The 25930-nt window shown below is 41.8% G+C and overlaps 1 protein-coding gene across 2 annotated transcripts in view; it reads left to right on the top strand.

The window, feature by feature from the left end:
• Positions 1 to 24923, top strand: part of MYOM1 (myomesin 1) — a 142543-nt gene extending 117620 nt beyond the window's left edge. For both annotated transcript variants that reach the window (XM_067699592.1, XM_067699591.1), the window contains 13 exons: positions 4583 to 4719; positions 6858 to 7002; positions 7762 to 7821; positions 8121 to 8188; positions 11420 to 11533; positions 12208 to 12295; positions 13280 to 13318; positions 13400 to 13505; positions 16630 to 16793; positions 18946 to 18982; positions 19213 to 19235; positions 21249 to 21304; positions 24113 to 24923. In XM_067699592.1, the coding sequence (XP_067555693.1) occupies positions 4583 to 4719; positions 6858 to 7002; positions 7762 to 7821; positions 8121 to 8188; positions 11420 to 11533; positions 12208 to 12295; positions 13280 to 13318; positions 13400 to 13505; positions 16630 to 16793; positions 18946 to 18982; positions 19213 to 19235; positions 21249 to 21304; positions 24113 to 24406 (1331 nt within the window). In that variant the 3' untranslated portion in view covers positions 24407 to 24923. The remainder of the gene's footprint in view (positions 1 to 4582; positions 4720 to 6857; positions 7003 to 7761; positions 7822 to 8120; positions 8189 to 11419; positions 11534 to 12207; positions 12296 to 13279; positions 13319 to 13399; positions 13506 to 16629; positions 16794 to 18945; positions 18983 to 19212; positions 19236 to 21248; positions 21305 to 24112) is intronic.
• The last annotated feature ends 1007 nt before the right edge of the window (positions 24924 to 25930 follow it).

Raw genomic sequence — 25930 nt, 5'->3', positions numbered from 1 at the left:
GATCTCTTGCCCATTGGTACCCACTGGCCAAAGCAGTGAAGCATCCAGAAAGTTACACCTTAGAGTTTGAAAAAACAAAGAGTGATAGCATCACTCATTCTTTTAAATCAGGAATTTTTTTCATTCCTTAATCCCTAAAATATAGCTTCTTCACTAATACAGGAGTTTCAGGAACCCAGGGAACTATACCCTGACTCCAAACTATAGGCAAAACGTTGTGTGTTTGTAGATGTGCATTCTTCTAGGGCGAAGGTCTACAGCTTTCCTGAAATTCTCAGCAGAGCTGTGATTGAAAAATAAACACTGCTTAAAACTAGGTGTCTGACCTCTCTCACATTCCCAAGGAATGCATGTTTGATGGTGAGGCTGGGTGTTGGTGACTATTGGCCTCAGCTGGAATGTTCTCAAAACCAACTTTATTCAACAAAGCACAGTGGGGTGCCTGTGGAGTGTGAATGCAGAAAGCAGGCTTTCTGAATTCTAGGGGAGAACTGTTTCTCGTCTGTAAGCTTATTCACCATCAAACTGGAAAAGTTACACCAAGAATAGTATCTTAAAAGTTATTCTTTTTAAAATTGTATGGAAGGCAGAGGTTTGGCCTGGACTGTCCTTCTTCTGTACTCTGTGAACCTGAGCACCTCATCCCAATTTCCCCATTGCCTGGTTTCTTTTCCAGGAACGGCTGTTGTAATTGTTCACAGCACCCACGACATAGAGGGGCTGTGAGAGAGACAATCAACAGGGCGTTGGTTAATCCTGAACTCTTCAGGGAAAATATAAATGTTAATTGAAACAGAAGAGTGACCTAGAAAAACCCACTTGCAGAAGAGCTGTCTGCCAGTCACACTGATGTCCTCCCTTCATGTTCCCGGGGCCATGAAGAGGGGAGTGGAGGAGAGGGTCACCGTGCCGAGCACAGCTGGAGCCTGTGAATGCTCGCACTGTCTACAACGTGAAACAGAAACAGCAGCACCTGCTAATCTAATCTAGTCAGACAGTAAACATTGAGAAAGTGTCTAGGCAACAGCTGGTCCAAACACATTTACATTTAGCTTAAAGGATGGAGATGAGAGAAGTTGGGGTGTTACTATTGAATTGGAGGTGCCCAGCCTCCCTGAAGTTCAATGATCATATGGACTTGCCAGTAGTAATTGCCCGCTGTCACTGTCATGTATGCTGAGATATTTCATTCTGCATGAGCATAATCACTTTAGTTGTTGGTTCTAGGAGAAGGGGTAGCAGCAAACTCAGGTGCCCTACTATTAGAGATCAGGTGTGGCATTTGGGTCAGCACAGAGAGAACCCAAAAATGTGTTAAAAACTCTGATGTGCAGGTATGACTCTCCCAACCGGAGGTAGCTCCCGTGAACCCGTTGAAGCAATGTTTAAAGTATCACAGCTCCAGTACTTTTCTCTCCCCAACCACTGTTGGATCAGCCAGGTCACTGCATGAATAATTTCAGAGATCTGATGATAGGGTCAAAGCAGCATATCCAATTTCTCAATTTATACCCACTTCCTTTTAGTATATGTTGACACATAAGCCATTTTCTTGAGATTTTGTAAGGTCTTAACTGGTCTCGTCTCTTACAGAGTATAATAAAGAGTGTGCTGTTCCTTCATCCCTTGGCACAGTAAATTCTCCTGTTTTCAAAAATATTTTGAAAACCACTAAACATATGCCTTAAACCTACAAATACCAGATATTTTGCTGGAGCAAATTAACTGCCAGAGAAAAGAGCCTAAGGAAATTTAGGGCTGAGCAGAAGGAAAAAATAAAAATATCTAAAGCTAAAAATAGAAAATAACCTAGTCTGTGTTGCCAGTAGTGATACTAAATTGCAGTGTAGAGAGGCAGTTTATTTGAATATATATGTCTGTGTGTGTGTGTGTGTGTGTATATATATATATCTAAAATTCAAGGTATATGGGGGGGATGGTGGGAGATATACTTCAGTATCAACAACATCCTGCAGGCCTCTCGCCTTTTGAGATGGACCACATTCTGTCTACGGAATGTGTATCTCTCTAAATAAATACACTTCTCACCTAAAAAAAAAACAGAAACAAAAACATCCTGCATAATATATCTTTTTATTTGTAGACATTGGTTATTATCCCACTTGTATATATTATACTCTATGAGTACAGACATACACAAGCACGTATACATAAATTATATCTATCTGGTATGTCCTCTTAGGTGTAAATATAACATACAATTGGTGGTTGTTATTTAAACAACTGAAGGAAGAGTCACCAAAATATTAATTTATTATATGCTGTTTATAGGGTGCTTAAACAGAATGTCATCAAACTCCACAATGACCTTAAAAGGGTCACTACTATGGTGATTTAATTTGAGAGATGAAGAAAGTGAGGCACAGAGAGGTTAAGTAACTAGACCAGATGTACACAGCTGGTACCTGGGCATAAGCCCAGGTGGTCTGACAGGACATGGGCTGTTTCTGTGTGTGCCCCATTACTCAGAGAGGACCGTGAACATTAAGGGATCTGGAGGCTTCCAGGAGAGCGTGGGAGTGTGTCCCCTCCCCACTGCCGCCACACTGAGCTTCTTAGTAACTGCATCACTCATGTATTAGATTCCCTAGAGTGAGATTTCCAGATGTTTCTGGAAGAGATCCTACTCTCTATTCCCCTCAAGACTTAACTTGTAGCAAGCAGGAGCATCCTGTAGGGAGAAAACTTAGCCTCTGCTGTCACTGCCCTGGGGTCTGTTGCTGATCTGCTCTTACTGGAAAACCACTAGTGTTCTTCAGAGTGGATGGCCAGGACCATAAGAGCACAGAATAGAGGGAACAACCCTGGTCTCAGCTCTGCTACCCAGATATGTTACTAAGCTTTCCCGAGGCTGAGTTTTGTCATCAGTAAAATCAGGGGAGAAAGAGAACTCCTTTCTCGAGCAGCGGTCATTATTCACAGTGGCTCAGTGTATCCTGGTACCATATTCACTCCTGGTGGCCTTGTGAGGCAGATAATATGCATGTTAGCAGGTGAGGAGCACAAGGTTTTAGGGGTAGATAACTGTCCTTGATCAAGGTGTGGCCCTTCTCTGTTCACAGGGGACACCCTCAGTAGGTGATGTCTGAGCCTCTTTTCAGCTCTGCATGGAATGACTCTATAACTGAGTTTCACAATGAATATGGAATAGTGCAAAGGAAAGGCATCCCTTGAAGTTTGAAAAGGGTAGTTTTAGGATAAATACAAAAGACATTAATGTACATTTCATACAACTTTATACCAAGCTTATAATTAAAGCTTATAATTTAAAATGTAGCATGGCTAAAATTTTGAGATATATTTAAGAATAGTTGAGAGAAAGCAAAGGGTGATTTCCCCTAACAGAAGTGAAGTACTACAGAACTTTGAGAAACAACCATCTTGTTCCACAGAGGATGCCCAGGAGCCACCTCTGATACAGATCTGTTGGCTTGGAGGAGGCTTTGTAGAGAACATTTTCAAGTTACAAGAAATTTAGAAACAGGCTTCGAGAGATGTCAGCCAACTTTTAAAAAATTTCACTCATGTTCAAATGGCTTAAGCGATACAGGTGTAAATCAGAGATATCACACAGTTCCTTACTTTCTATGTGAAGCAAGCCACGCTGTATTTTAATATAGCTTCTTGATAATGACTTGCTTATTTGCATCTGAAAAATTTTGCTTGATCTACGAACTTAAATGAACAGGTATACCATTGGGATGGATAGGGTTTAAATGACAAGCTGGTTCATCTTATATATGTAGTCAAAATTAATTCTTTCTTAAGATTCTTTTTTTTTTTTTTTTTTTGCGGTACGTGGGCCTCTCACTGTTGTGGCCTCTCCCGTTGTGGAGCACAGGTTCCGGACGCGCAGGCTTAGCGGCCACGGCTCACGGGCCCAGCCGCTCCGCGGCATGTGGGATCTTCCCGGACCGGGGCACAAACCCGTGTCCCCTGCATCGGCAGGCGGACTCTCAACCACTGCGCCACCAGGGAAGCCCTTAAGATTCATTTTTAAAAACATTTTTAAAAACCTCCAAAGTGAGTTAAATTGTTGAAAAAAAATCAAATTGAACTCTTTTTCAAAATATTTTGAAGTAATTAAATCTTAGAATATTGGAGCAGGAAAATATCCTGGTCAATTAGGACATTCAGTTCAATTCCATCCATTTACTATGAGTCACATGAGGCCCAGAGATGCAAAGTGAACTGCCTCACATCACAGTTTGTTAGTAGCTGACCTTGAACTACTGGGGCCAGCTCAAGACTCTTTTCATCATACTTTGTTATTGTCCCTAAATAAAGCTAACCAAAGCCACAGTAGAGAGTCACAGAGGTTAGCTGAAGGACCCTGGGAGGTCAGTTCATCTTCCTCACTTTTATAGTTAAGACATCTATGACAGTCAGGATTAGAACACAGTTCTACTGTCCCTCAAAATCAAACTTTCCCTACAATGCTCTCACTGAAAGAAGCAAGGTGCTACATCATCACTTCCATTGTTTTTCCTTTGTTGGAAAAATCTGTATCAGTACAAATGGTTACCAATATAACTACTACTCTTATTTTTATTTTTCATAGCTGTCCCAGTTAAATCAGAGTTGGCAGTTGAAATTTTGGAGAAAGGCCAGGTCCGGTTTTGGATGCAGGCTGAGAAGCTGTCTGGCAACGCCAAAGTCAACTACATAGTTAACGACAAGGAAGTTTTTGAAGGGCCGGTAGGTTTTACACTTTTTAGATTTCTAAACATATCATTGTAGAATGTGCTGGGAAACCCCTATTAGAATGCAGATAAGTTGTTAAGAAAACCACTGGACGTGGGGTGAGGGGGTTTAAATCATTTCACATGTGAAAAGTGTGGAAGAAAATATAGATTGATTATATCATATTATCCAAAACTAGGATACGTTTGAGAATGAAAGAAGATGCTAGTAATAATTTTTCCGGGATAACAGTCATCAACCAAAACTGTCTCAGGCAAATCAGGAAGCTGGTCACCTATGAAAAAAACTGAAGGCAGAGGGGCCAGAACCCTTGCCTGAACACAGATACTCACATCAGAGACTACAGTGGCGTCTTGGTTCTTCATATGGAAGAATTGTTCTAATGGCTCAGAAAAAAATGTAAAAAAAAATCTCATTGCTTTTCTGATTAAAAATACAATTCATCCTTATTGTAAAAAACTTTAAAGACTCAGAAGAGACAAACCACAAATTCTTACAACTTTTTGATATACATATTAATATATACTTTTGGTCTTTTTCTATACTTCTATGTGTGTATGTCAATTTGTGTATTATTTACATAGGTGATTATGTATATCATATTTACTATTTCTTTGCTTTTAATGTAAACATAGTTTCTATAGTTAGAGTTACAACATCTGCACTTTATCTGTCTTCCCCAGACATCAGTAGAGCCAGCATCAGGCTTGTGCCTGGTGGTACTGAAGAACTTGGGTTTAGGGGCCCTGTCTCATACCTGTCTTCTCATGGGTGTAAATGGGAGACTAAAAAGATGGGGGAGAGGTGTGTTTTGTGGCCATGATTAACAACCTGTTCCCCTTTCATCAAAATGTGTTTTTAAAAAATATTTGAGGATTCATTAGTTAGAGGGAGAATGAGTAACATGAATAGCAGAAGAATACGCAGTATATTGCTTTTCAACTCATGTAGTAACTGTGTGAGAGCAGGAACAAGTCACACATGGGTCCACTGTGGCCCATCTCCCTGTTTTCAAAATGTTCTCATCCACAGCGGTGATCACCATCTGGCCAGTGGAGAGGAAGGAAGAGCCTTGATGGCATCGCTGCCACCACAGCCATTGAGGGAACACTCGTGCCCATGTGTGTAGAGGCACTCCCCTTCATGTGTTCACACACGCATGTGGCACATGCACACACACACACACATACACACACACACAGAACTTGAAGAGCAGTTTATTGTCATTGCAATTGGTTCTAATCATACTATTTCACTGGGTGGAAATTACCGTCTTAGGTCAGGTTCCCTAGGAGAGTCTGAAATAGAGTTTCTCCTTCAAGTGGTTTATGGGGGTTACTCTCAGGGGTAGGAGTGAGGGACACAAGCCAAGTTATGGGGCAAGCTAATCCAAAACGGGGTCTCTGTTGAAGACTGGCTCCCTGCAGGGGAAACTCCAGGGCATGAATTGCACCACAGAGTTGATCCCAGACCTGAGCCTTCATTCTGTGACATTTTATAGGCAAACTTCATTGTTCAGATCTGTTATGGAACTTGAGCTTGGAAGGCCAAGGACTAAGACTTATCTTTACATTGAAAAAAATGTTGCTTGAGGAAGATGATAAAATAAGCACAGTCTAGCAGGGCAATTTCTGTTCATTAAGAGCAAATGGGCTTCCAATGCTTTAGAAGCATTTTTATCCATGTATTAATTCAGCAGATGTTTATTAATTGGCTGCTGTATTCCATGCTTGTGCTACATGCCAGGGGTATAGCAATGATCAAGACAAACACTTCTCTCACGTCGCTTATAGTTGTTGCATTATTCTTTAATTGAAAATAATGTAATCTGGAAAGAAAAATGAGAATCTAAAAACAACTTTTTGATAACATTTTGTGATTTGGGGTAACAAAAGTTTATGTTTAAAAAACTAAACGTCAGACTTTTAGTAATCAGTTCTGGTCAACATCATATATTCCACATAATATTTTCCTTTTTCTGTGTACAAGATTTTGAAACTTTGCTCACTTAAAATAATGTTAACAAGAAACTATTAAATTATGATACTTTGGAGTTTGTGTGTTTATTTTATATGGCTTATTGTCATCCTATCTATCTCACTTATTTCTCTCTTTTACTTGTCACATTGAAGAAATATAAGATGCATATTGACCGAAACACTGGTATAATTGAGATGTTTATGGAAAAGCTACAGGATGAGGATGAGGGCACATATACTTTCCAGGTTCAAGATGGAAGAGCAACTGGCCATTCTACTCTTGTTCTCATTGGAGATGGTAAGTGTTCTGTGAAACATTATCTGGAAGATTTTGCTACTCCCTTCAATGCAAATACGCCATCGCCCGAAAGTGACCATGTGGGAGGAAGTAAAAATTATTTCTTGATTAGATTCCAATGTTCAAAGTGCAATTTGCAATTAATACTTTCCATAGTATTTCATTTCATAAAACTGAAAGTTGATTTAAAAGGACACCAAAGTTATCACTGGCCCACAGGCAATACCGCACTTAAATTATCTCATATATAAACAAGTATTTATTACTAAAATTCTCCAGTGAAGGATATTGCAATACAACCAAGACAGTATTATGTCTCAGAAACAAACTACGATACTATCTTATAATGTGTACCTACTTTAAATTACTTAAATGAAGAAGATAAACATGCAAGAGTAGAGGATTCCAAATCTAATGGAGGATTATCCGTTAGAACTAGGTTGTATGACAGCTGTCATAAGCCAGTGTGGAAATCACCAAGATTTAAAATGTGATATTTGATAAAGCAATGGAAAGACTGGCCAGGTCTCTACATTTGCAATCGCCAAAGCTGTTTCACTATTTCCTGTCTTCATGACCTTGAACAAGTTTCTTAACCTTTCTAAGCCTTTTTCTTCATCTATGAATACTGAAAACAAATAGGGTGGTCATGGTGTATGAGTGTTATAACAATGAATATAAATCACTTAACGCAGTGACTGGCATGTACATGTATACCACTCAACTCAATTTCATATTTCCTCATTTTTCAATTTTCAGTTTATAAAAAGCTCCAGAAAGAAGCTGAATTCCAGCGTCAAGAATTTATCAGGAAACAAGGTAAACATAGGCAGTGAATAAAGAGAAAAGCTTCAATTTCTTGAACAAAATATTCCAAGATTATTTCCGTAACAAATTAAATGAATATTATTGCTTATGTTAATAATGCCCTGGTTAATAAAAATAATTGAAAAAATATTTATTATTAAATATGTATCCGTTTAAAATATTTAAAAACTAAATCTTGAATTTTTAAAATTTCCCTTTAGATGTAAATCACCTTAGAATTTAAGAATGAGCTTGGAATTTTGCATTCATGATTAATATTGCTGATTGCTGATATTATTAAAATTTTATAGGTCCACATTTCGCTGAGTATTTGAGCTGGGAAGTGACTGATGAATGTAATGTACTATTGAAATGCAAGGTAAGAAGTAGATAAATTTCTAATAATTTGATACAAGGGAAATAAAGATAAAATAGAATGTGAGAAGAAAAGGAAGATCAACTTTTTATCTCCTCTATTTGCACCAAAATGATAAGTGACGTGCCTTTACTGTTGAATGTTACTGTTGGTTGGTAAGAAATATTTAAAATAAAACAACATAAAAATATGGGAAGTCAAGATGATAGTTTTTATTCATTACTCATGCCCTATTTAATAAGGACAGAGTCTCCTTTTTTTTTTAATTAAGACCACTTTTTTTAGAGCAGTTTTATGTTCACAGCAAATTTGAAGGGATGGTGCAGAGATTTCCCATACACCCCTGTCCCTATATACACATAGCCTCGCTCATTATCAACATTCCCACCAAAGTGGTACATTTGTTACAACTGATGAACCTACATGGACACATCATTACCCAAAATCCATAGCTTACATTAGCGTGCACTCTTGGAGTTGTACATTCCATGAGTTTGGACAAGCGTGTAAAAACATGTACCCGTCCTTATAGTATCATACAGAGCATTTTCACTGCCCTGAAAAGCCTCTGTGCTCTGCTTGCTCGTCCCTCACTAACCACACCCACCAACTCTTTTTCAGTTATTAATCTCAGGAGAATCTCTCATCATCTTCGTTGCATTCTAAGTGGTAGATCTATTCCAGAATCATTCCAGCCACACTGTGTTTCTGTGGAAGTTTGGCAATTTTTTAAATCTAAATTGTGTGTCTTGCACAACAGTACCTTCGAGTCTTGGGCAGCTCTGCTGCTGCTTCTGAAACCCCTGTGCTCCCTTGAGGGGAGAGGTTTGGTAAAGAGTTTGCAGCTCACAACCAATTATCTTATTAGGCCTTTGAAACATTTAGGAAAAAAAAGTTGCACATAACATTCTAAATTATCATGTACCTGAGTGTATGGTGTGCAGCTCCGTGAGTCATCAAACGTTTTTGGATAAGAACTGCTGGGTGAGGTTGGAGTGTGAAGGCTGTGATGGTGGACAGTGACCCCAAAGCAGATGCACAGATTTGGCGTTTCACACGTAGTTGTCATTATAAAAGCCAGAACGCAAATACTCCGGTCTTTGCTAAATCTGACAAATTCAAAGAAACAGCGGTCTACCAGAAATGTATAGGAAAAACCAGTGCTGGATTTTAGCCTCTTAGGAAATGGCAGAGCTTCTTGAAAAACACTTTCTCAGGCAGCAGCTAAAACCCGCAGCACCTCTCTCTCCTCCTGACTGTCCACAGCTGCGTGCCTCTACTTACTTTTTCCTCACACTGCCCTCCCCAGAAACCATCCCTTCCTCAGGGGCCCCCACGTCCGTGCATCCTTCTTTCTGTGCTTCCTATTGCACTAGGCTTCTGGGAAGTGAGTTCTGCAGCCCTATTCTGAAGGTTTTCCTCAAGAGAATCAGCCCCTTACCCAGATCCTGACCAACCACAGGAGCCTAGAAGTAGGTTCTGACTATTCATTCGTTATGTATTCATGACTTCGAATGGCCTTCTTCTTTCAGCTTCTCTGACACGATCCTTTTTCAAGGCCCAACTCAGTCCATCTCCTCTGTAAAGCCTCCCCCTTCTCAGTCTGGGTAAAATGAACCTTCCTCTGTCCTCCCACAGTTCTTTGTTTCATTATTACAGCAATTTATGTACATTTAGCAATTTACATATTGCATTAGAGTTGATGGAGTATGTGCAGCCAAACATTCAGACTCTGAGACTACCATGGGCCCCACTTGGAGCTAGTCTACTCCAAAGAATATGGACAAGAACCCCAGCTTGCCTACAGGGCCATGCTGGGCACTCCTGTCCTGCAGGAGTCCACATCAGGAATCACTCCCTTCACCACCCACAGGTGACAGCTCAGGTGCAAGGAGACAAGCTCCACTTTGGGCAGGTGCAGGAAATGCCATGGCTTTAAAAAAAAAATCCCTCGTGCCCCAAGGGGCCAATACCTCTTGTAACAACGCCCCAAGCAGAGCTTCCAGGGTCCCCGCAGGGACCATGTCCGAATAACAAGAGTATATTCAGGGAAGCCCAAAGCCACGGAGTCCATTTCTAGTCCCGCCCAGTCCAGTGGTAGCTTTCCCATCTGCGGGGCATGTTTATCATAAGCAATGTTGCCTAGTAACACAGTTAAAACCCAGGAACCAGTTTACAGGATTATAAAGAAAGTTTGTGTGTTCTGGTTTCACTGCAGTTACAGTGTTAGTTCTTATGTTGATGTATTAGCTGAGATTTTTTTTTTCTTTTTTGAAACTTACATTTCCTTGTCTTTAATGAGATCAAACATTTTCTTCATCTGTTTGTTCTGTAATTATCTTTCCTTTTTGGGAAATCATACATACATTTGTCCAATTATGTAGTGGGGTCTTTGAGATTGTTTTCTTGATTTGTATGAAGTCTTTACTTTTTCATATAATTTTAATTACACAAGAAATACATGAATATACTCTTCTTCATAGAAAGTTCAAGCATTGTAGATAAAGCTTAAAATCCCTTTAATCGTATGAAGTCATTTTGCCCATTTGAAATTTATGATACGATGTGTGGATATTGGATCTAAATGAGTTTCTAAAAATTGCCAAGCAATTAATTTATTAAACCATACTTGATGGATGCTAACTGAACTCACTGTGTTAATCATTTCACAATATATGCATATATCAAATCATTATGTTGTATACCCTAAACTTATACAATATTATATCAATTATATCTCAATAAAACTGGAAAAATTTTTAATTAAATAATTTTAAACATATTTCCTTTCCACATTTATTTACAAAGCTTCATTTACCTTTTAAAAAATATTTAGCCATAGATTGGGGCTTAGTCATTCTGATACTTTGATAAAGTCATTTGTTTTTGTGACACAGACTATATTTTAATCTGATGGGATTTATCTTCCTTTGGTTTTCAAATTTTTATTTTTACTTAATTCTGTATGTTAGTATGTATGTTTCTATGTTTTCTTGTCCACCAGGTGATTTTAAAGACAAATTTTTTTCTGCTGGAAGTAAAGATGCTATTGATTTAGGTTTATTCTTTTGTATCCATTTTATTTTAAACTCTTTATCAGTTAAAATAGCTTTCAATTGATTCCTCTAGAAATCTATGCTTTTTCTTATATCCAGTGCTACATTGAGAATTATTTAGTTTCATAAGAGTAGCATTCCCTTATTTCGAGAAGTATAACTACAGTTTTTCTTCTAGGTGGCAAATATTAAGAAGGAGACTCATATTGTGTGGTATAAAGATGAAAGGGAGATATCAGTGGATGAAAAGCATGACTTTAAGGATGGTATATGTACCCTCCTTATAACAGAGGTAGGTGACTATAAGTATAAAATGTAATGCATTAGTTCTGTACCCTACATTCTTCTAAAATACAGAGACTAGATTATGTGTTCCTTAGCCCCGGGCACAGATCCCTGCCCTGATGTCACCCCAAAAGCAAGCTGTAAGGACACAAAGGCTTCTCTCACCTTGTGATATGCAAGGATTTGTCAGATATCCAAACAATGTTGGCTGGACACCACAATTCTTGCCTCTCTGAGCTAGTTTTTTTCATAGATGGGTGAGTGGCAGGACAGTTAAGTGGATCCTTCTTTGTTTGCTCTTAAGCCTCATGATAACTTGTTCCCTAAAGGTACAGAGACGATCATAGTATTCACTTAAGTATAGATTTTTATCTACTCTTTGTCTAAAAGAGCATGCCTTTCAAATACATGTGCTCATTAGTTTTTAATATGAAGGCAGAGTAAAAGATAAGGACTTCAAGCCTCAAATCAGTTGTCGCCTTAGAGGGTGAAAACTCAGGACTGCTGGCTGGTCAGGTTATGATGGATAGTTCACGTGCGAACTGTTCATTGCTCTCATGGCTGGATGCTTGTTCAGTGTGTTTTGACGGCAGTTCTATAAATCTCAGGGCCTGAAAGATGCAAACACCATATTCTGAGGCTACAATAAGTTGTAATGTGGTATATCTATTCCCCCCTTAGTTTTCAAAGAAAGATGCTGGGATTTATGAAGTTATCCTGAAAGACGACAGAGGAAAAGATAAGAGCAGATTGAAGCTTGTGGATGAAGGTCAGTCCACCCACTGCTGGGGTCCATTCTGTGTGTTCTGTATACAGGTGACCAGAATTCTGAGTGAGGCTGAGCTGAATGATTGAAGTCATGTTGATCTTTTGCCCACAGATTTTGTTTTAATTGCCCTTCCAGCTGAGCGAACTACTGTTTTATTAAAAAATACTTCACTTTTAGTCTTCCTTGAAATCAGAAGTATAGTTTTGATCCTCAGAGGATTTATAGTCCACAATCCACGAGAGGTCTGTTTTCAATACAAATCATCATTTTTATTTCAACCCTATGAAAAATGTTCCAGGATCAAAAACTACCATGAAAGCATGTCTCAAAAGAGTCCACTCTCTAAAAGGTGGCAAGAAAGATTATATATGAAACTCGAAGCCTCTCAGTTAATAGCAGAGCAAGAAAGCAACTTCCATTTTCCAGAGACTACTGAGGACACTTATATCATGATAACGAAAACCTACATGGGATGCCCACATTTCCAGTTTTGTTCCTGAACAAGATCTTTAACAACGTTGCTAACGAACAGCAGAAGTATGCCTTTGATTTCCCTTCCTACTCCTTGTGGAGGCAGGACTAAATGTGTTTATTGGCTGAGAAATACCAGGGGACCTAGATGGTTATTCATCATGAATTGATGACACAGATAAGAACACTTCCTCTAATGTAAATGAAGCCTTCCTGGGACTTAGGAAGATGAGAATCCTAAAACCAAGAAGCTTCCTGGAAATCTCATTGTGGCTCTTTCTCTAGAATGTAAACATGGTGACAGTTACAAAGAATTCAAGGGAGCAAAAATATCAAAATAAGAGCAGGAATCTTTTGAAACTTGATAAAAATTAAGTTCTTTGTTACCAATTGGTCAATAAATTCACCTTGTGACTGGATGTTTTTGAGAGCAAGTGTGACTAACAGTTTGAGATTTGACTTGACATTGAGCATTTTTATGCTAAAACTTTGTTTGTGAATCTCTATCCACAGCCTTTAAAGAACTGATGGCTGAAGTATGTAAAACAATAGGTAAGTTCTCACAGGGCAGTGCTTCATTCTTCTCCAGGATGGGCTTACAGGTGTTTGAAATAATGTGTTTTCTTCTTGCAGCTTTGTCTGCAACAGACCTGAAGATCCAGAGCACAGTTGAGGGCATCCGGCTGTACTCTCTTGTTACTTACTACGTGGATGATCTGAAAGTTAACTGGTCCCACAAGTAAGTAAATAACAACGTAAATCCTGTGTAGAAATTCTTTCTCCACTCAGGGGAAGGACTGGGAAAAACAACAACCCTCTGTTCCTCTCAGGTAAGGTGTCTTCTTACTTCTCGCGTCTGATGTTGATGCGTGTAGGACAGAAGCACCAGCCCATCCCTTTAGCGTGAGGTTAGCACTCTCCCTCAGCACGTACATGGTGAGGCCAGCGATGGCTTAAAGCCTCTGTCTTTGTGATCTGGGACGTATCATAACTTGTAGACGCCTCAGTAACGTGACCTCTGCCTCCGTACAGTCATGCTTTGCCAGATTCTTATTCCATCTTTCTACACACTCCTAAGCCATGCTGTGCTCTGGAACAAAAGTGGGGCAGCATTGCACCAGATTTCCTGTTGTATGAATTAATGGCCAATGACCCAATAAGCCTGATCTAGAGCAGTGCCCGAGTTTATCATCGTTGTTGTTCGTAGCAGTTGGCAGAGTGGGTATTAGCACGTTTCCTTGGAAGGCTTTGGAGATCTCAAGATGACTTTGGGAATGTGTATTTGAACTGGATTGAGCCTGAAGATCTGTTCTAATCCCAGGCTTCCTTCGCGCAGTTACAGAGGGATTTCACTCAAGTTTTCCTTGGGGATTCCAAGAGCTAAAGTAGGTTTCTTAGTCAAACCAGGTCTCCCACTTACACCATCACCAGGGTCCTTGATCTCTGTGCTTCCTTGAAATTTCCTGAGCTGAAAGAGGACAGCAGTCTGCCAAAGAAACATGTCCCTTTAGTCCACTCTTGGGATGCAGCAGATGCCAGTTCCCGAAGTCCTTGTGAGCCTCACTGAGGAGAAGGTCGCCGTGGCACCCCTGGGAGGATCTTCCCTTCAGTGGACATTTACAATACGCTGGGCACTGCTCCAGGCCCTTTAGATGTGTGAATTCATTTAATATTCAAACTCTACGAAGTAGGTTCTTCTCACTTTAGCGACTAGGAAGCTCAGACTCAGGGAGGTGACTTGCCTGAGGTCACACAGCTATGTGACAGGTGGAGGGCTGAGCCCAGGCAGCCTGGCTCCAGAGCCCCTGCCCCATCACGGCAGTACCCCGGGTTCAAGTTGCATTAAAAGTCTAGACTGAACGTTTAAGCAGAGCTGGGTCCCACAGAACAGTCATTTGTGTTTTCTCTAAAATGACTTCACTGTTTTAGAATAGTATTTTATTACATTTATTATCATTACTAATAATTCCCTGAGTTCTTTAAAAAAAAAATGAGAACAAGTGAAATTCCACTTTGAATGCTTGGAGTTTCATGCCTTTGTTCTATTTCTTTCAGAATACATTTTAGGAAAGTAATTATAAGTTAAAATAGATCAAATTCTAGGAAATTCCTCCGTGACATCTAGGACATTCTAATATATCCCTCTGAAGAATGAGACGATAAATTAATTGAATCATCAATCAAAAGGCTTTACATCATCTCTAAAAGAATACATGTTCAAAAAAATTAGAACGTTGGGTTTTGAGGAAACTGCTCCCAGAGTAACAAGACATAAACTTTGTTTGGTCTAGTCAGCTAAATGCGTGTTTTGTGTGCACACACGTGTGCCTGTTAAAGGCTCAGGAACCAAGGACTGGTTGTCTTCCCCGTCTTTATGTAAGTGTGTGGTGTGATGAGGAAAAAAACCTTGAAACGGGTTTGGATCTTCACTCTGCTCCTGTCTTCCCTTGGATCTTAGACAAGTCATCTAATTTTCTGAATCCCAGGTTTCTCTCATATAAAATAGGAGCAATAATACCTGTTCTAGCTCATAACACTGATGGACCCAATGAGAGAATGAATGGCATTTTGTGAACCGTGAAGTGCTTTACAAACCTAGCACCTATTAAGGTACTAGTATGCATATTAGCTAGAGATTAAAGAACTCAGACAGACTTACCATTAGCAAAGCTGAGAACTATCTGTCTTTCTAACTCTCTAAGACATATACTATATTGCTCAGGCTAACGTCTATGTGTACAGATGGGTTCCTTTACCCTACATTTTATGGCATTTTAATTTTAATATCTTTTAAAGAATCTAGTGTATAAGAAAAATGCTGAATGTTTATTTGGAGTCTGAAATTTTTTTGGTGGAGATTTTTTGGGTTTTATTTTTTTAAGTTCATTTTGTTTATTACAACCACAAACATAATACATGTTTTAGAAAATATATTTAATATCATATTACAACTTAGAAAGAGTTTATACTATGGTATCATCCATGGTTTTCCTAGCCATAGTACGAACATCTTGGGGTACTTCCTTCCGGTCTTTATGCATAATTGTTACCATAATAAAGTAGTTTTGTATGCTGCTTTTTTTCTTACTTCCTCACGTTTACAAACTCTTCATAGAGTTTATTTTAACATCATTGAGAGTACACTACCTCTGCCTTCCTCTTACTTCATCTGTAACAGTAGCATTTCTAGACTGTCAGATGAAAGGGTTCTATTTGCTTTTATTCTCTTGTAAAGAATACAATGCATGGGTATGCTCGTGACCTACTATAGAATATGGGGAAACTCACATCCAGGGTCAGAGAAAGTGCCTCATTCATTCTGACAGCAACTCTGCTTTTCATTTATTCTTGGCTGTACTACTGAGTGCACATTTACGTTTGTTTTAAATAGCTTTGTAACCATGTGTGTCAATAGATGTCAGCCACAGATGAACCTCTTTAGGTCTGTTTTTAACTAGCCTGTAAAATCCCATTTATAGCCACGGACCATCTGCATGAAATATGCAGTAATATAATATGGACTTTGGCCTTCTCACTTTAAAGATTCCCTTAGTCCTACAAATAAACCTGAGTGGAAACAAAGATAACTAATACCCCTGAGAAGTATTGGTGCTACAATCTGGGCCCCAGACTGCTGTTGGGAGTGAAATATGCAGACTGCCAGACCCCCACCCCAGGCCTTGGAATCCACGCTCTGTGATTCAGGGCCCATAATTTCTCTGAAGCAGAAGAACATATGCCGATCCCATGTTATTTCAAAGTCTGTACAACTTTATGGTAAGACCTTCAGTACGAAGAGACAAAGTAAAGATAAGCTCTGGATGAAAGCCAATGATTACGATGTTTTCTTTTGATAAAAACAGCGGGACTGCTATTAAGTACACAGACAGAGTTAAGAGTGGGGTCACCGGGGAGCAAATCTGGCTGCAGATCAACGAGCCCACTCCGAATGACAAAGGGAAATACGTGATGGAGCTCTTTGATGGCAAAACTGGACACCAGAAGACAGTGGATCTTTCTGGACAAGGTAAACGGATATTCTGCAGGTTGGAACCTACTGTGGAGATGAGGGCATTTTAAAAAGAATGAAGTGTGATAAGAGGGCATTACGCTTGACTATTGGAAGATGATGGGAGATTTTAATAAAGCAGTTTAAATTCAGCCACGGTGGTAGAAGCAAAAATTCAACGAGTGGAGAATCAGTAAAAAGTAAAGTGGAGACAGTGAACGTGGAGAGGAAGCGCTGCTCTTCCAAGATGCTTACAGAGAAGGGCAGGTTGATTTACAATCAATTGAGCAAGAACAAACTGAAAAAGGATCATTTTATGGTGACTGAAAAGCGAGCATGTTCATAGAGTCCAAGAAATCAGTTGATTTGGAAGGATTGGAGATGTGAATGATGGGGAATAACTGATGTCTCGGGGTTCTGAAGAACAGAAGCTTGGAGTTGCGGGGCAGAGGTGAATGCAATGGCTTTGGGAAGGAGCAGGGATACCTTTTCTTCAGAAACCAGAAAGGAGTAAATGTGAATAAGCAAAGATAAATATTGAGGGGAACAGAGGGAAGTTAGAAAAGTGGCCTCAGATCTCTCAGCCTTTTGGGAGAATGAGGGGCTCTGGAAAGAATAGGGACATGGAGAAGAAAGTAATGAGATGCAGAAGGCAGTTTTCCATCTAAGAACAGACAGGAAAGGTGATATGCAGCTATTAATTAGAATTTTAAAAGTTAAAAAATGTACAATCACAAATAAAAAGTTAAAAACCCTGTGCCATTTCTCCCTCTTCTGGTACTTTGCTCATCTTACTCTTTGCTAAAGAAAGAAGGAGCTTGTATGAAGTTACCAAAGGAGACTGTGGGCTGCCTTTTCCTCTACGGCTTCGTATATTAAAATGCAATGACTCTTCATGTTTTCATCCTCAGAGTAGATTCACAACTTAGAGAGCAGCCTTTCAACCCTGCCCCGGGTTGTTTTGGGATGAATACCCCTCCCCTCACCCCCACCCACCCTTTATGACTGGAAAGGCTCCCTGAAGGATCTCTGTGGGGATGAGCACTTGGTCCCCCGGCCACCCTGTGCTCAAGTCACAGCCTGCAGAGACTGTGATGGGGAATTGCTTCTGCGATCCATCTGACACTTGGAGACACAATAGAAAAGGGAGACAAGACGTGGGCAGATACATTCAAAACTTATTTAAAATTTGCTTTTACTCTCTGCTCACCGAAGCTCATTTAACTACCCTGCTCTCAAATTCCCCTTAAGCAAAAAGGCCCTGGATTGTCTGACCAGTGTTGCCACTGGCACCAAACACACTGGCTCAGCCGTGCCCATCTCCTTCTAGTGTGGCATGAGCAGGAAAAGCAGCCCTAACTAGCCTGCCTTAGCCCAGCTGGTCTAGAGGCTTTAAGCCTGGCTTTACGCTTATTTTTCCCTTCTGTAAAGAAGAGAGCAAACTAGTATTATGGACATATTTTCTAGACATAAAATGTTGTGATTCCCAGACCACAGAGGAGCTTAAAAACCAGGTGAAAGAAATTTAAAAGTGAAGCTTTATGGCCTGAAGTCTTCCAAGTTCCTTACTCGCAGGCTCAGGAAAAAGATAATTATCTTAGAGCTCCATAGCTCTCATTTCCTTGTCTCCCTGTCTTATTTTTCGTCTGCTGCACAGTGTACAAGCATCGCTTCAGGCCCACACTGGCCCACACTGTGATCGTAGTAATTCCTCGTGCCCTTTACCGCAAACGCACGGGCAGGACCACAGAACTGTCCGGCTAGGAGGCTGTGACGTGAGGGATGATTTAATGAGAGAAAAGCTTTTCTGATGCTCAGGATGCTTAATAGACAACCAATCATTTTTTGAAACAGACCTTTCTTTCCACTTCATCTTCGGCAGAGCAAATCTTTCCCTTTCTATTTGGAGGGTTGAAGGCTTCTCACTGAATTGAGAGCTTCTAAAATCCACTATTTCATGCTTTCTGCCTAGAAAGTGTTTGCTTCTCTTGTTAAGCCCATCAAGTTGTAGGCTGCTCGGGCGCAGCCTCATTCAAAGCCAGCTGAATTTTGTCTGGACCGCTTACACTGCCCTACACTGGTCTATTAAAGGATGTGAGCTTTAATAGACCCCTGTGTGTGGCCAGTTCTGGGAGAGAAAATTCTAACTTCTCTTTTTTGTCTCTTCAAGCGTACGACGAAGCCTTTGAAGAATTCCAGAGATTAAAGTAAGTCCCTCTTTCCCAGCGATGCCACGGGCTCTCTTGTCTCTGATGCGCGCTGCTCCCCATTGGCTGTCAGAGGGTCTTTCATTCGGGCAAGCGCAGTCTGAGCAGCATTTCCTGCCGCTTTGCTGAGCAGCAAAAACATGAAATGCAGTCGAGGTTGGCTACTTTGAAGTCACACTAAAACAAAATCCTTCTTTGTTTGTGTGTTTGTTTGTTTCTCTCAACCACAGGCAAGCTGCCATCGTGGAGAAAAGTAAGTAAACCCCTTCGTGTTTATTCCTGCTGTGGTTTCAAAATACAACTTTTGTTTCTCTGTTATGACTGCAGATGTAGGAGAGTGAAAGCATTTTTTTTCCTTTTCTTTCATTTCTCTTTCTATATTTTAAATCTTAGGTGTTCTGCATGTGTTTTCATTTAGTCTCTTCAGTAGAATGTCTGTGAAAAGAAGGTCTCAGGTTACACTGTGAGAATGGCACCCAGCCTTGACTTGAAACACCTCTGGGCTGCAAATCACACAGCAGGATTTTAATCGCTTGCAGCAGGTGCCAGGTGTCAGAAAAATGTATATATGTTAAAGAGAAGAAAAAGTAGAATACTTTGTAGGTTTGGTATCAGGTGAATCGCTATAGCTGGTCCCCCAGCAAGTAGTCCCATTTTCCTGAGGGGCCAAATAAGGCTGAGTGACCCTGACCCAGCAGTCAAGCCTGTGTCCCTAAAACTGTGCTGACTCCTGACCTCTCTCAACCGTGCTTCACACAGAAATTTCTAGAACTCAGTCTACAGGATCCCAGGAGTCACAGACGAATCATCGTGATAACTCAGGTTCTTTCTCAGTGTGGGAGCAGAACCTGAAAACCGTTGAGGGTTAAAGTTGTAGGGTTGGCCCTGAGCTGGGTGGAAGGGAACCAGGAGGAAGAGTGAGAAGTGGAGTTGTCCACCTGTCAGTGGCTCCTGGTCACTCAGAAGGGAACTTTTCACCTTTGACCTGCAAGGCCTTCCTCCCTCCTTCCCCCTCCTTCCTCCCTCCCGCTCCTGCCCGGGGCTTGTGAGGCCGAGGCCAGCACCGGGCACAACGGGAGAGTGTCAGAGCCAGAGCCAGGCCTCGCCCGTTCTTGAACTCTCTTGTGGACAAGGAGCCTGACCCTCCCTCTGCTTCATATGCTCCTTCCAGAGGTCTCTGGACCACAGCAGCTCAGAGCCGGAAGAGACCTGAGAGCCCTTCTAGCTCCATGTTCTTAAACATTTGCATAGAACACTTAGTTCAAACAAAATCTTCCCAATATATAAAATAGGTAAGAGCTGAATTACCTTCGGTGGAGTCAGGATGAATCCCAGTGATGCCACGGAGCAGAGTTTAGAAGCTTCATGTCCATGGGTTTAACGCAAGCCCCCCGCCCCACCGATGAGGACACTGAGGTCCACACAGCGACGTGACTCACCTAATACCACACGGCAGGTGGTGCAGGGGGCCAGGTGACGGGCTGGGCCCACAAGTGGTGTTAGGGCAACGGAGTCGGCAGGAGAAGGCAGTTAAGACTCATTCAAAGATTTGGCCTGACTTACTGGAGAAGGGATTGTGTTGATAGAAATAAGGAGGTAGAGTCACACATTCATTGAAGTAGGCTGAAAATGAGAAGGTGGCGGCTACTGCGTTAGTGTTGACTGAGTGACAGAAAGGTGTCCGTCCCTGGGGCCGAGGCAGTCACACCCACAGCACAAGGCTTGAGGGGGAGGGGCGGTGTCAGCCCTGGATTTCAGCACCCTTCCCACCCCCTGTCCCCTAAGCCATAGACAGGAGCTCTGCAGAGCATCTCAAGAACTCCCGGGAGATGAGGAAGGGGAACTCTCTAGGGAAGGCCCCAAGGAAAGCCCACATCTTCTCCAGCCTCCAGATCTCCCTGGCACACAGCCTCTGGTTATGCAACCTTTTCGAATCAGAGAGAAGCCCATGAAAGAGGCCAAGATCTGCTCTGCCTCCAGGAGAGCCAGGGCTGAGAATAGCCGGGAAAGTTACAGAGCAGATCTCGATACAACAGAGTGACCTCAAGTTGATATTTCAGGTACAGATAGAGGCACCCGTGTGTGAAGAAGAAGAACATTCAGAATGACTGGATCATTTTCTTATTTTGCATATTGAAAGCAGGCATAAAATAACTGCAAGGAGAGGGAAACTAAATGGGAAAATGAGTTCCTCTGGGAGGCTTTGTGCGTGTGTTTGCTGGCTTTCATCGTTTCAGTGATTAACCAGAAATGCCTGTGCTTGCAGATCGCGCCCGGGTAGTGGGAGGTCTCCCCGATGTGGTCACCATCCAGGAGGGCAAGGTAAGCATGGAGCACTCCCGTCCCCAATTCTTCCACGCTAGGAAGGGGTTCCAGTGCCCCAGACTTTGTTCCTTCTTTGAAGATGCATCCTACCATCTTCATCATATGCCACGGCTGCTTACGCCTGACTTCAGAATAGCCACATGCAAGGTTCAAAATGCAGTCAGTTTTCCACTCAGCTTAATGTTTCGTAGGTCAAGCATCAGGATGCACGTTTGTCTGATGTGGGTATATGTAGACCTCTTAGTCTCTTTCCAGAAGTGATTTCCCTTTAACATCAGGAGAAGCAGAAAATGTTCAGTCATAACTATGTGATGAACATAATTGAAGAAGCAACCTCTCACACCAGTAGAAAATGGGCTGACCTATGAGATTCCTCACCTTTGGAGGGAAACGTGCTGCTCTGTGAATTTCTACAGGCCCCTTCTCAGCTGAAAACTGATTTATTTCCATTTGGTTTTAAACTGGTATTTCTTGGATCCATAAGAATCTCTCTGAAGAGCAGTGAACGTAATTTCTAATCTGGATTCACTTTCTTCATCCCTGTGTTTCATTAAAACAAATTTAATATGCCAACCACAGGAGGAGGGGTGTTTGTAGTGGAACAACATCTTTTCCCACCTCCAAAGGGCAATGAAGACGTATGATGGGTGACTGGGACTATGATGATGAACAGGGCACATCTAAGGCTTTAATGAGAGGTCAGTTCATCCAGCTATGTTTCTTCGTGCCTGGAAAATAGGACCACAGTTGACTTTAAGCTCAACTGCTGCAGGGTTGCTTTTGTTTTGAAACTCTATTTTCCATTTTCTTCACCTAATGAGGTTCAAAATATTCAACTCACTGGGTGGTAGTGAGAATTAAGAGAGAGAATGTATGTGAAAGCATCCCGTGATCTATAACTCAAGTATATAGTACAGGTAAGAGTTTTCCTGGACACCTAAGGTGCATGGGAGTTTTGTTTAGTTTTGATAAAAGTTTTAATATGCACGAAATCACAGTTTCCCGGAACATACACGTGGTCTGCTTGGATAAATTCAATGTCGATAGTTTGACTCATATTTTTCTTGCTGAAATGTGTTTGCAGAATAATTCAGTGAGAAGTGCTAATTAATCATGGGAAGAAAACAAATTTCTTAATATCTACCCAATTCTAAATGATACACTTACAGAAGAGGTAACAAGTGATCATACAAGGTCCTTCTAGATAGAAGGCTGTCCTTTTCCCTGTATATGGTGAGCCCTAGCTCTTTTCCTTATAATTTCTGGACTTCGGTAAGAAAAAAAATGCAAGAATGGAATTTAAAATGTGAAGTAAATTTAACATCTTTGGTCATCAGGAAAATGCAAATTAAAACCACAGTGAAATATCATGACACACCTATCAGAATTGCTAAAATAAAAAGACAGTGACAACAACAAATGCTGGTGAAGATGCAGAGAGACTGCATCAGTCCTACATGGCTGGTGGAAATGTAGACCAAAATTATACAGCTACTTGGGAAAACAGTTTGGCAATCTCTTAAACAAATGAAATATACATTTACCATATGACCCAGCAATTGTACTCCTGGGCATTTATCTCAGAGAAATTAAAACTTATGTTCACATAAAAATCTGTACACAAATGTTCATAGCAGCTTTATTCATAATAGCCCCACACTGGAAACAGCCCAGATGACCCTTACAGGTATATACATACCATGGCACACTTTTCAGCAATAGAAAGGGACAAACTTGATACCTGCAATAACTTGGATGAATCTGCAAGGAATTATGCTCAGTGTAAAAGGCACTCTCAAAACGTTACATTACTGTATGATGCTATTTATATAATGCTTTGGAAATTATAAAGTTTTAGAAATGGAAAACAGATTAGTGGTTGCCAGGAGTTAGGAACAGCTTGGGAGGGAGAAGTGGGCGTGGTTATAAAGGGACAGCAGGAGGGATCCTTGTGGGGATGGAAAGGTTCTGTATCTTGACTGAGGTTGTGGATACATGAACCTAGACAGGTGATAGAATTGAATAGAACTAAACACACACAAATACAAGAAAAACTGGGGAAATCTGTTATGTCAATGTCAGTGTACTGGTTGTGGTATTATACTGTAGTTTTGTAAAATGTTACTATTGGGGGAAACTGGGTAAAGAATATACAAAATCTGTTATTTCTTATACTGTATATGAATCTATGATTATCTAAAAAATATTTCAACAAAAATATAAAGTAAAATTATAGGCCTAAACATTGATCTTTTAAAATAAGAGGGTTTCAGCACAGTTGGTAATATAATAAAATATTAGGAACTACAAATACATGCTGGCAGGGCACCTCTGCGACTGCAACAGCTCGAGTGGGTTTAGGGGGAGAAATAAAATGAGGAAGATGGGATATGAAAATGAGTCACATTATCTGAAGCAGCTGTTAGGATTCTGCTGCTGGGCCCAGTGACACAAATGAAATGCAAAAGCAAGCAGGTGGAGATCATGGCAACGAGGAGATTTCTCTACTGAGACAGAGTCCAAAACGCCACATTAGAGCAAAAAGGCATCTGTGTGTTTATGGGAACTGGAAGCAAATGCCTTTGTGGGGCTTTGATGATAAATGTTCCCAAAGCCAGAAAGCCAAGGCCCCAAAGAAACCTACTCAGGTGTGATTTCAGACTGTAACTCACACAGGTACACGCAGCCCGGCCCGGGAGGTTTAGGTTTATCCTCCGTCCGGTCAGGCCGACCCCCAGAAGGACGCTTCAAGTTGGATCGTTAATCTGATACATCTCCTCCCCTCTCATGAAACCTGTTTTCCAGGCGCTTAACCTCACCTGCATAGTGTGGGGAGACCCGACTCCGGAGGTCTCCTGGCTGAAGAACGAGAAGATCTTGGCCTCGGACGAGCACTGCAACCTCAGGTTCGAGGCCGGCAAGACCGCCTACTTCACCATCAGCGGGGTCAGAACGTCCGACTCGGGCAAGTATGGGCTGGTCGTGAAGAACAAGTACGGCTCGGAGACCAGCGACTTCACCGTCAGCGTGTTCATCCCGGAGGAGGAGGCGAGGACAGTCGCCGAGGAGCGCCCGAAGGGCAACAAGAAGGCCAAGTGACCGGAGGGCGAGTGGGCCGAGGGGGGCGAGCCACCCCGCACTGCCTCGGGCTACGTGTGTGCGAAGGGTTCGAGCTGAGCGCGAGGAACTCTCCGTGCTTCCTACTCCCTATTTTTGTGCTGGCTTTGGGGGTCGGGGGGGATTGTCAAATCTTTATTCGTATAAGAAAGCACCAACTAACGACATTTTAATCGTTTTTCTTTACCTACAAATTGTGTTAAGAAAATAACATTGGTAGCGCAAATATTAGGAAACAGTTTTAAGGCAAAGAGCAGGGTAAAGTCAGAGGGCCGTTGAACGGGGGCGGGAGACACGTTCTGTGGAGCCGTCTGGACTCGCCAGCCTCTCAGCAGTCAGTTCTCCTGGTTCGCAGTGAGGCGGCAGCATCCAGTCAGACGAGACAAGCTATTAAGTCAGCCAGCCTGTGTCGTGTGTTGTAACAAGAGCCGTGTCGTTCTGTGGGCGGCCTGGCGATTTGGAAGCTCTGGGTCCTAATAAACAGTTCACACCCCTCCGCTCCCCCGTCAGTGCTTCTCTCCTTCTTACTGGTTTAGCTGCCCAGCTGGGTGGCCTCCGCTGGGTGACCTTTCTGGCCTCTTCTTGTAACACGTCTTCTGAATTTTAAATTCCTTTTGGTTGAAGCAGTGCCTTCACAACACAATCACATAAGGCATCCCAGGTCGGTTGACGCTCAGAGGTGTGAACTTGCTCCGTCACTGTGCATCTGGTAGCTCACCAGGCGATCTGTCAGGTCTCCTCCATTGTTAAGATACCCGGAGTCACCGAATGTAATGTGTCAACAGAGTATAATAAGACGGCGTGGGGCATCTAGCACCAGAATTGGCGACTAAGGCCACAGCTGAGAATAAAAGGCACTACAGGATGGTCACTCTAAGTTCAGAGAACTGCCAGGTCTGGGGCCTGCCCCTTGCGGCAGCGTTTCTGCTTGAGGGAATTTGGGCCTTCCCCACCCCTACCCCTAACCCCCAACCACCACAGACACACACACACACACACACACACACACACACACACACACAACACAGGAGGAAAAGAGTAACTGTGAAAGCCACCCCTGCCTTCGTCCTGTCAAGGGTCAGGGATGGGACGACAGAGTCCCTCACACAGTTTGGAGGGGCACGTACACATCCTCTCCTTTGCAAAGACCAGGACTGCAACTTGCCTCTCACCTGACTGTAGCCCCCACTATCGCCCTGACGCCAACCACCGGCAGGAGTGAGCTGCTGCCCTCCCACTGTCAGACACGGCAGGTGGATGTTTCCCGGGGTCCCCTGGACCCTGCAGAAAGTGCCGGCCTGAGCAGGCTGACCTTCTCCTCCCAGGACGAGTGGACCCAGAAGGAAAGTGGACCCAGAAGGAAAGTGTTTAATTATCTAAAACATTACAAGTACATAAAAATCAAATATGCACAGACTCCATAATGCAAAAATGCTCATTTTACCTAGATGTAGCCCCTAGAGCCTGAGACTGGAGTTCTAATACCCGTGCCAGAATGAGAGGCAT

This window comes from Pseudorca crassidens, chromosome 12, assembly GCF_039906515.1.
Source record: "Pseudorca crassidens isolate mPseCra1 chromosome 12, mPseCra1.hap1, whole genome shotgun sequence".
Lineage (NCBI taxonomy): Eukaryota > Metazoa > Chordata > Mammalia > Artiodactyla > Delphinidae > Pseudorca > Pseudorca crassidens.
This window is presented reverse-complemented; position numbering and strand designations above follow the sequence as displayed.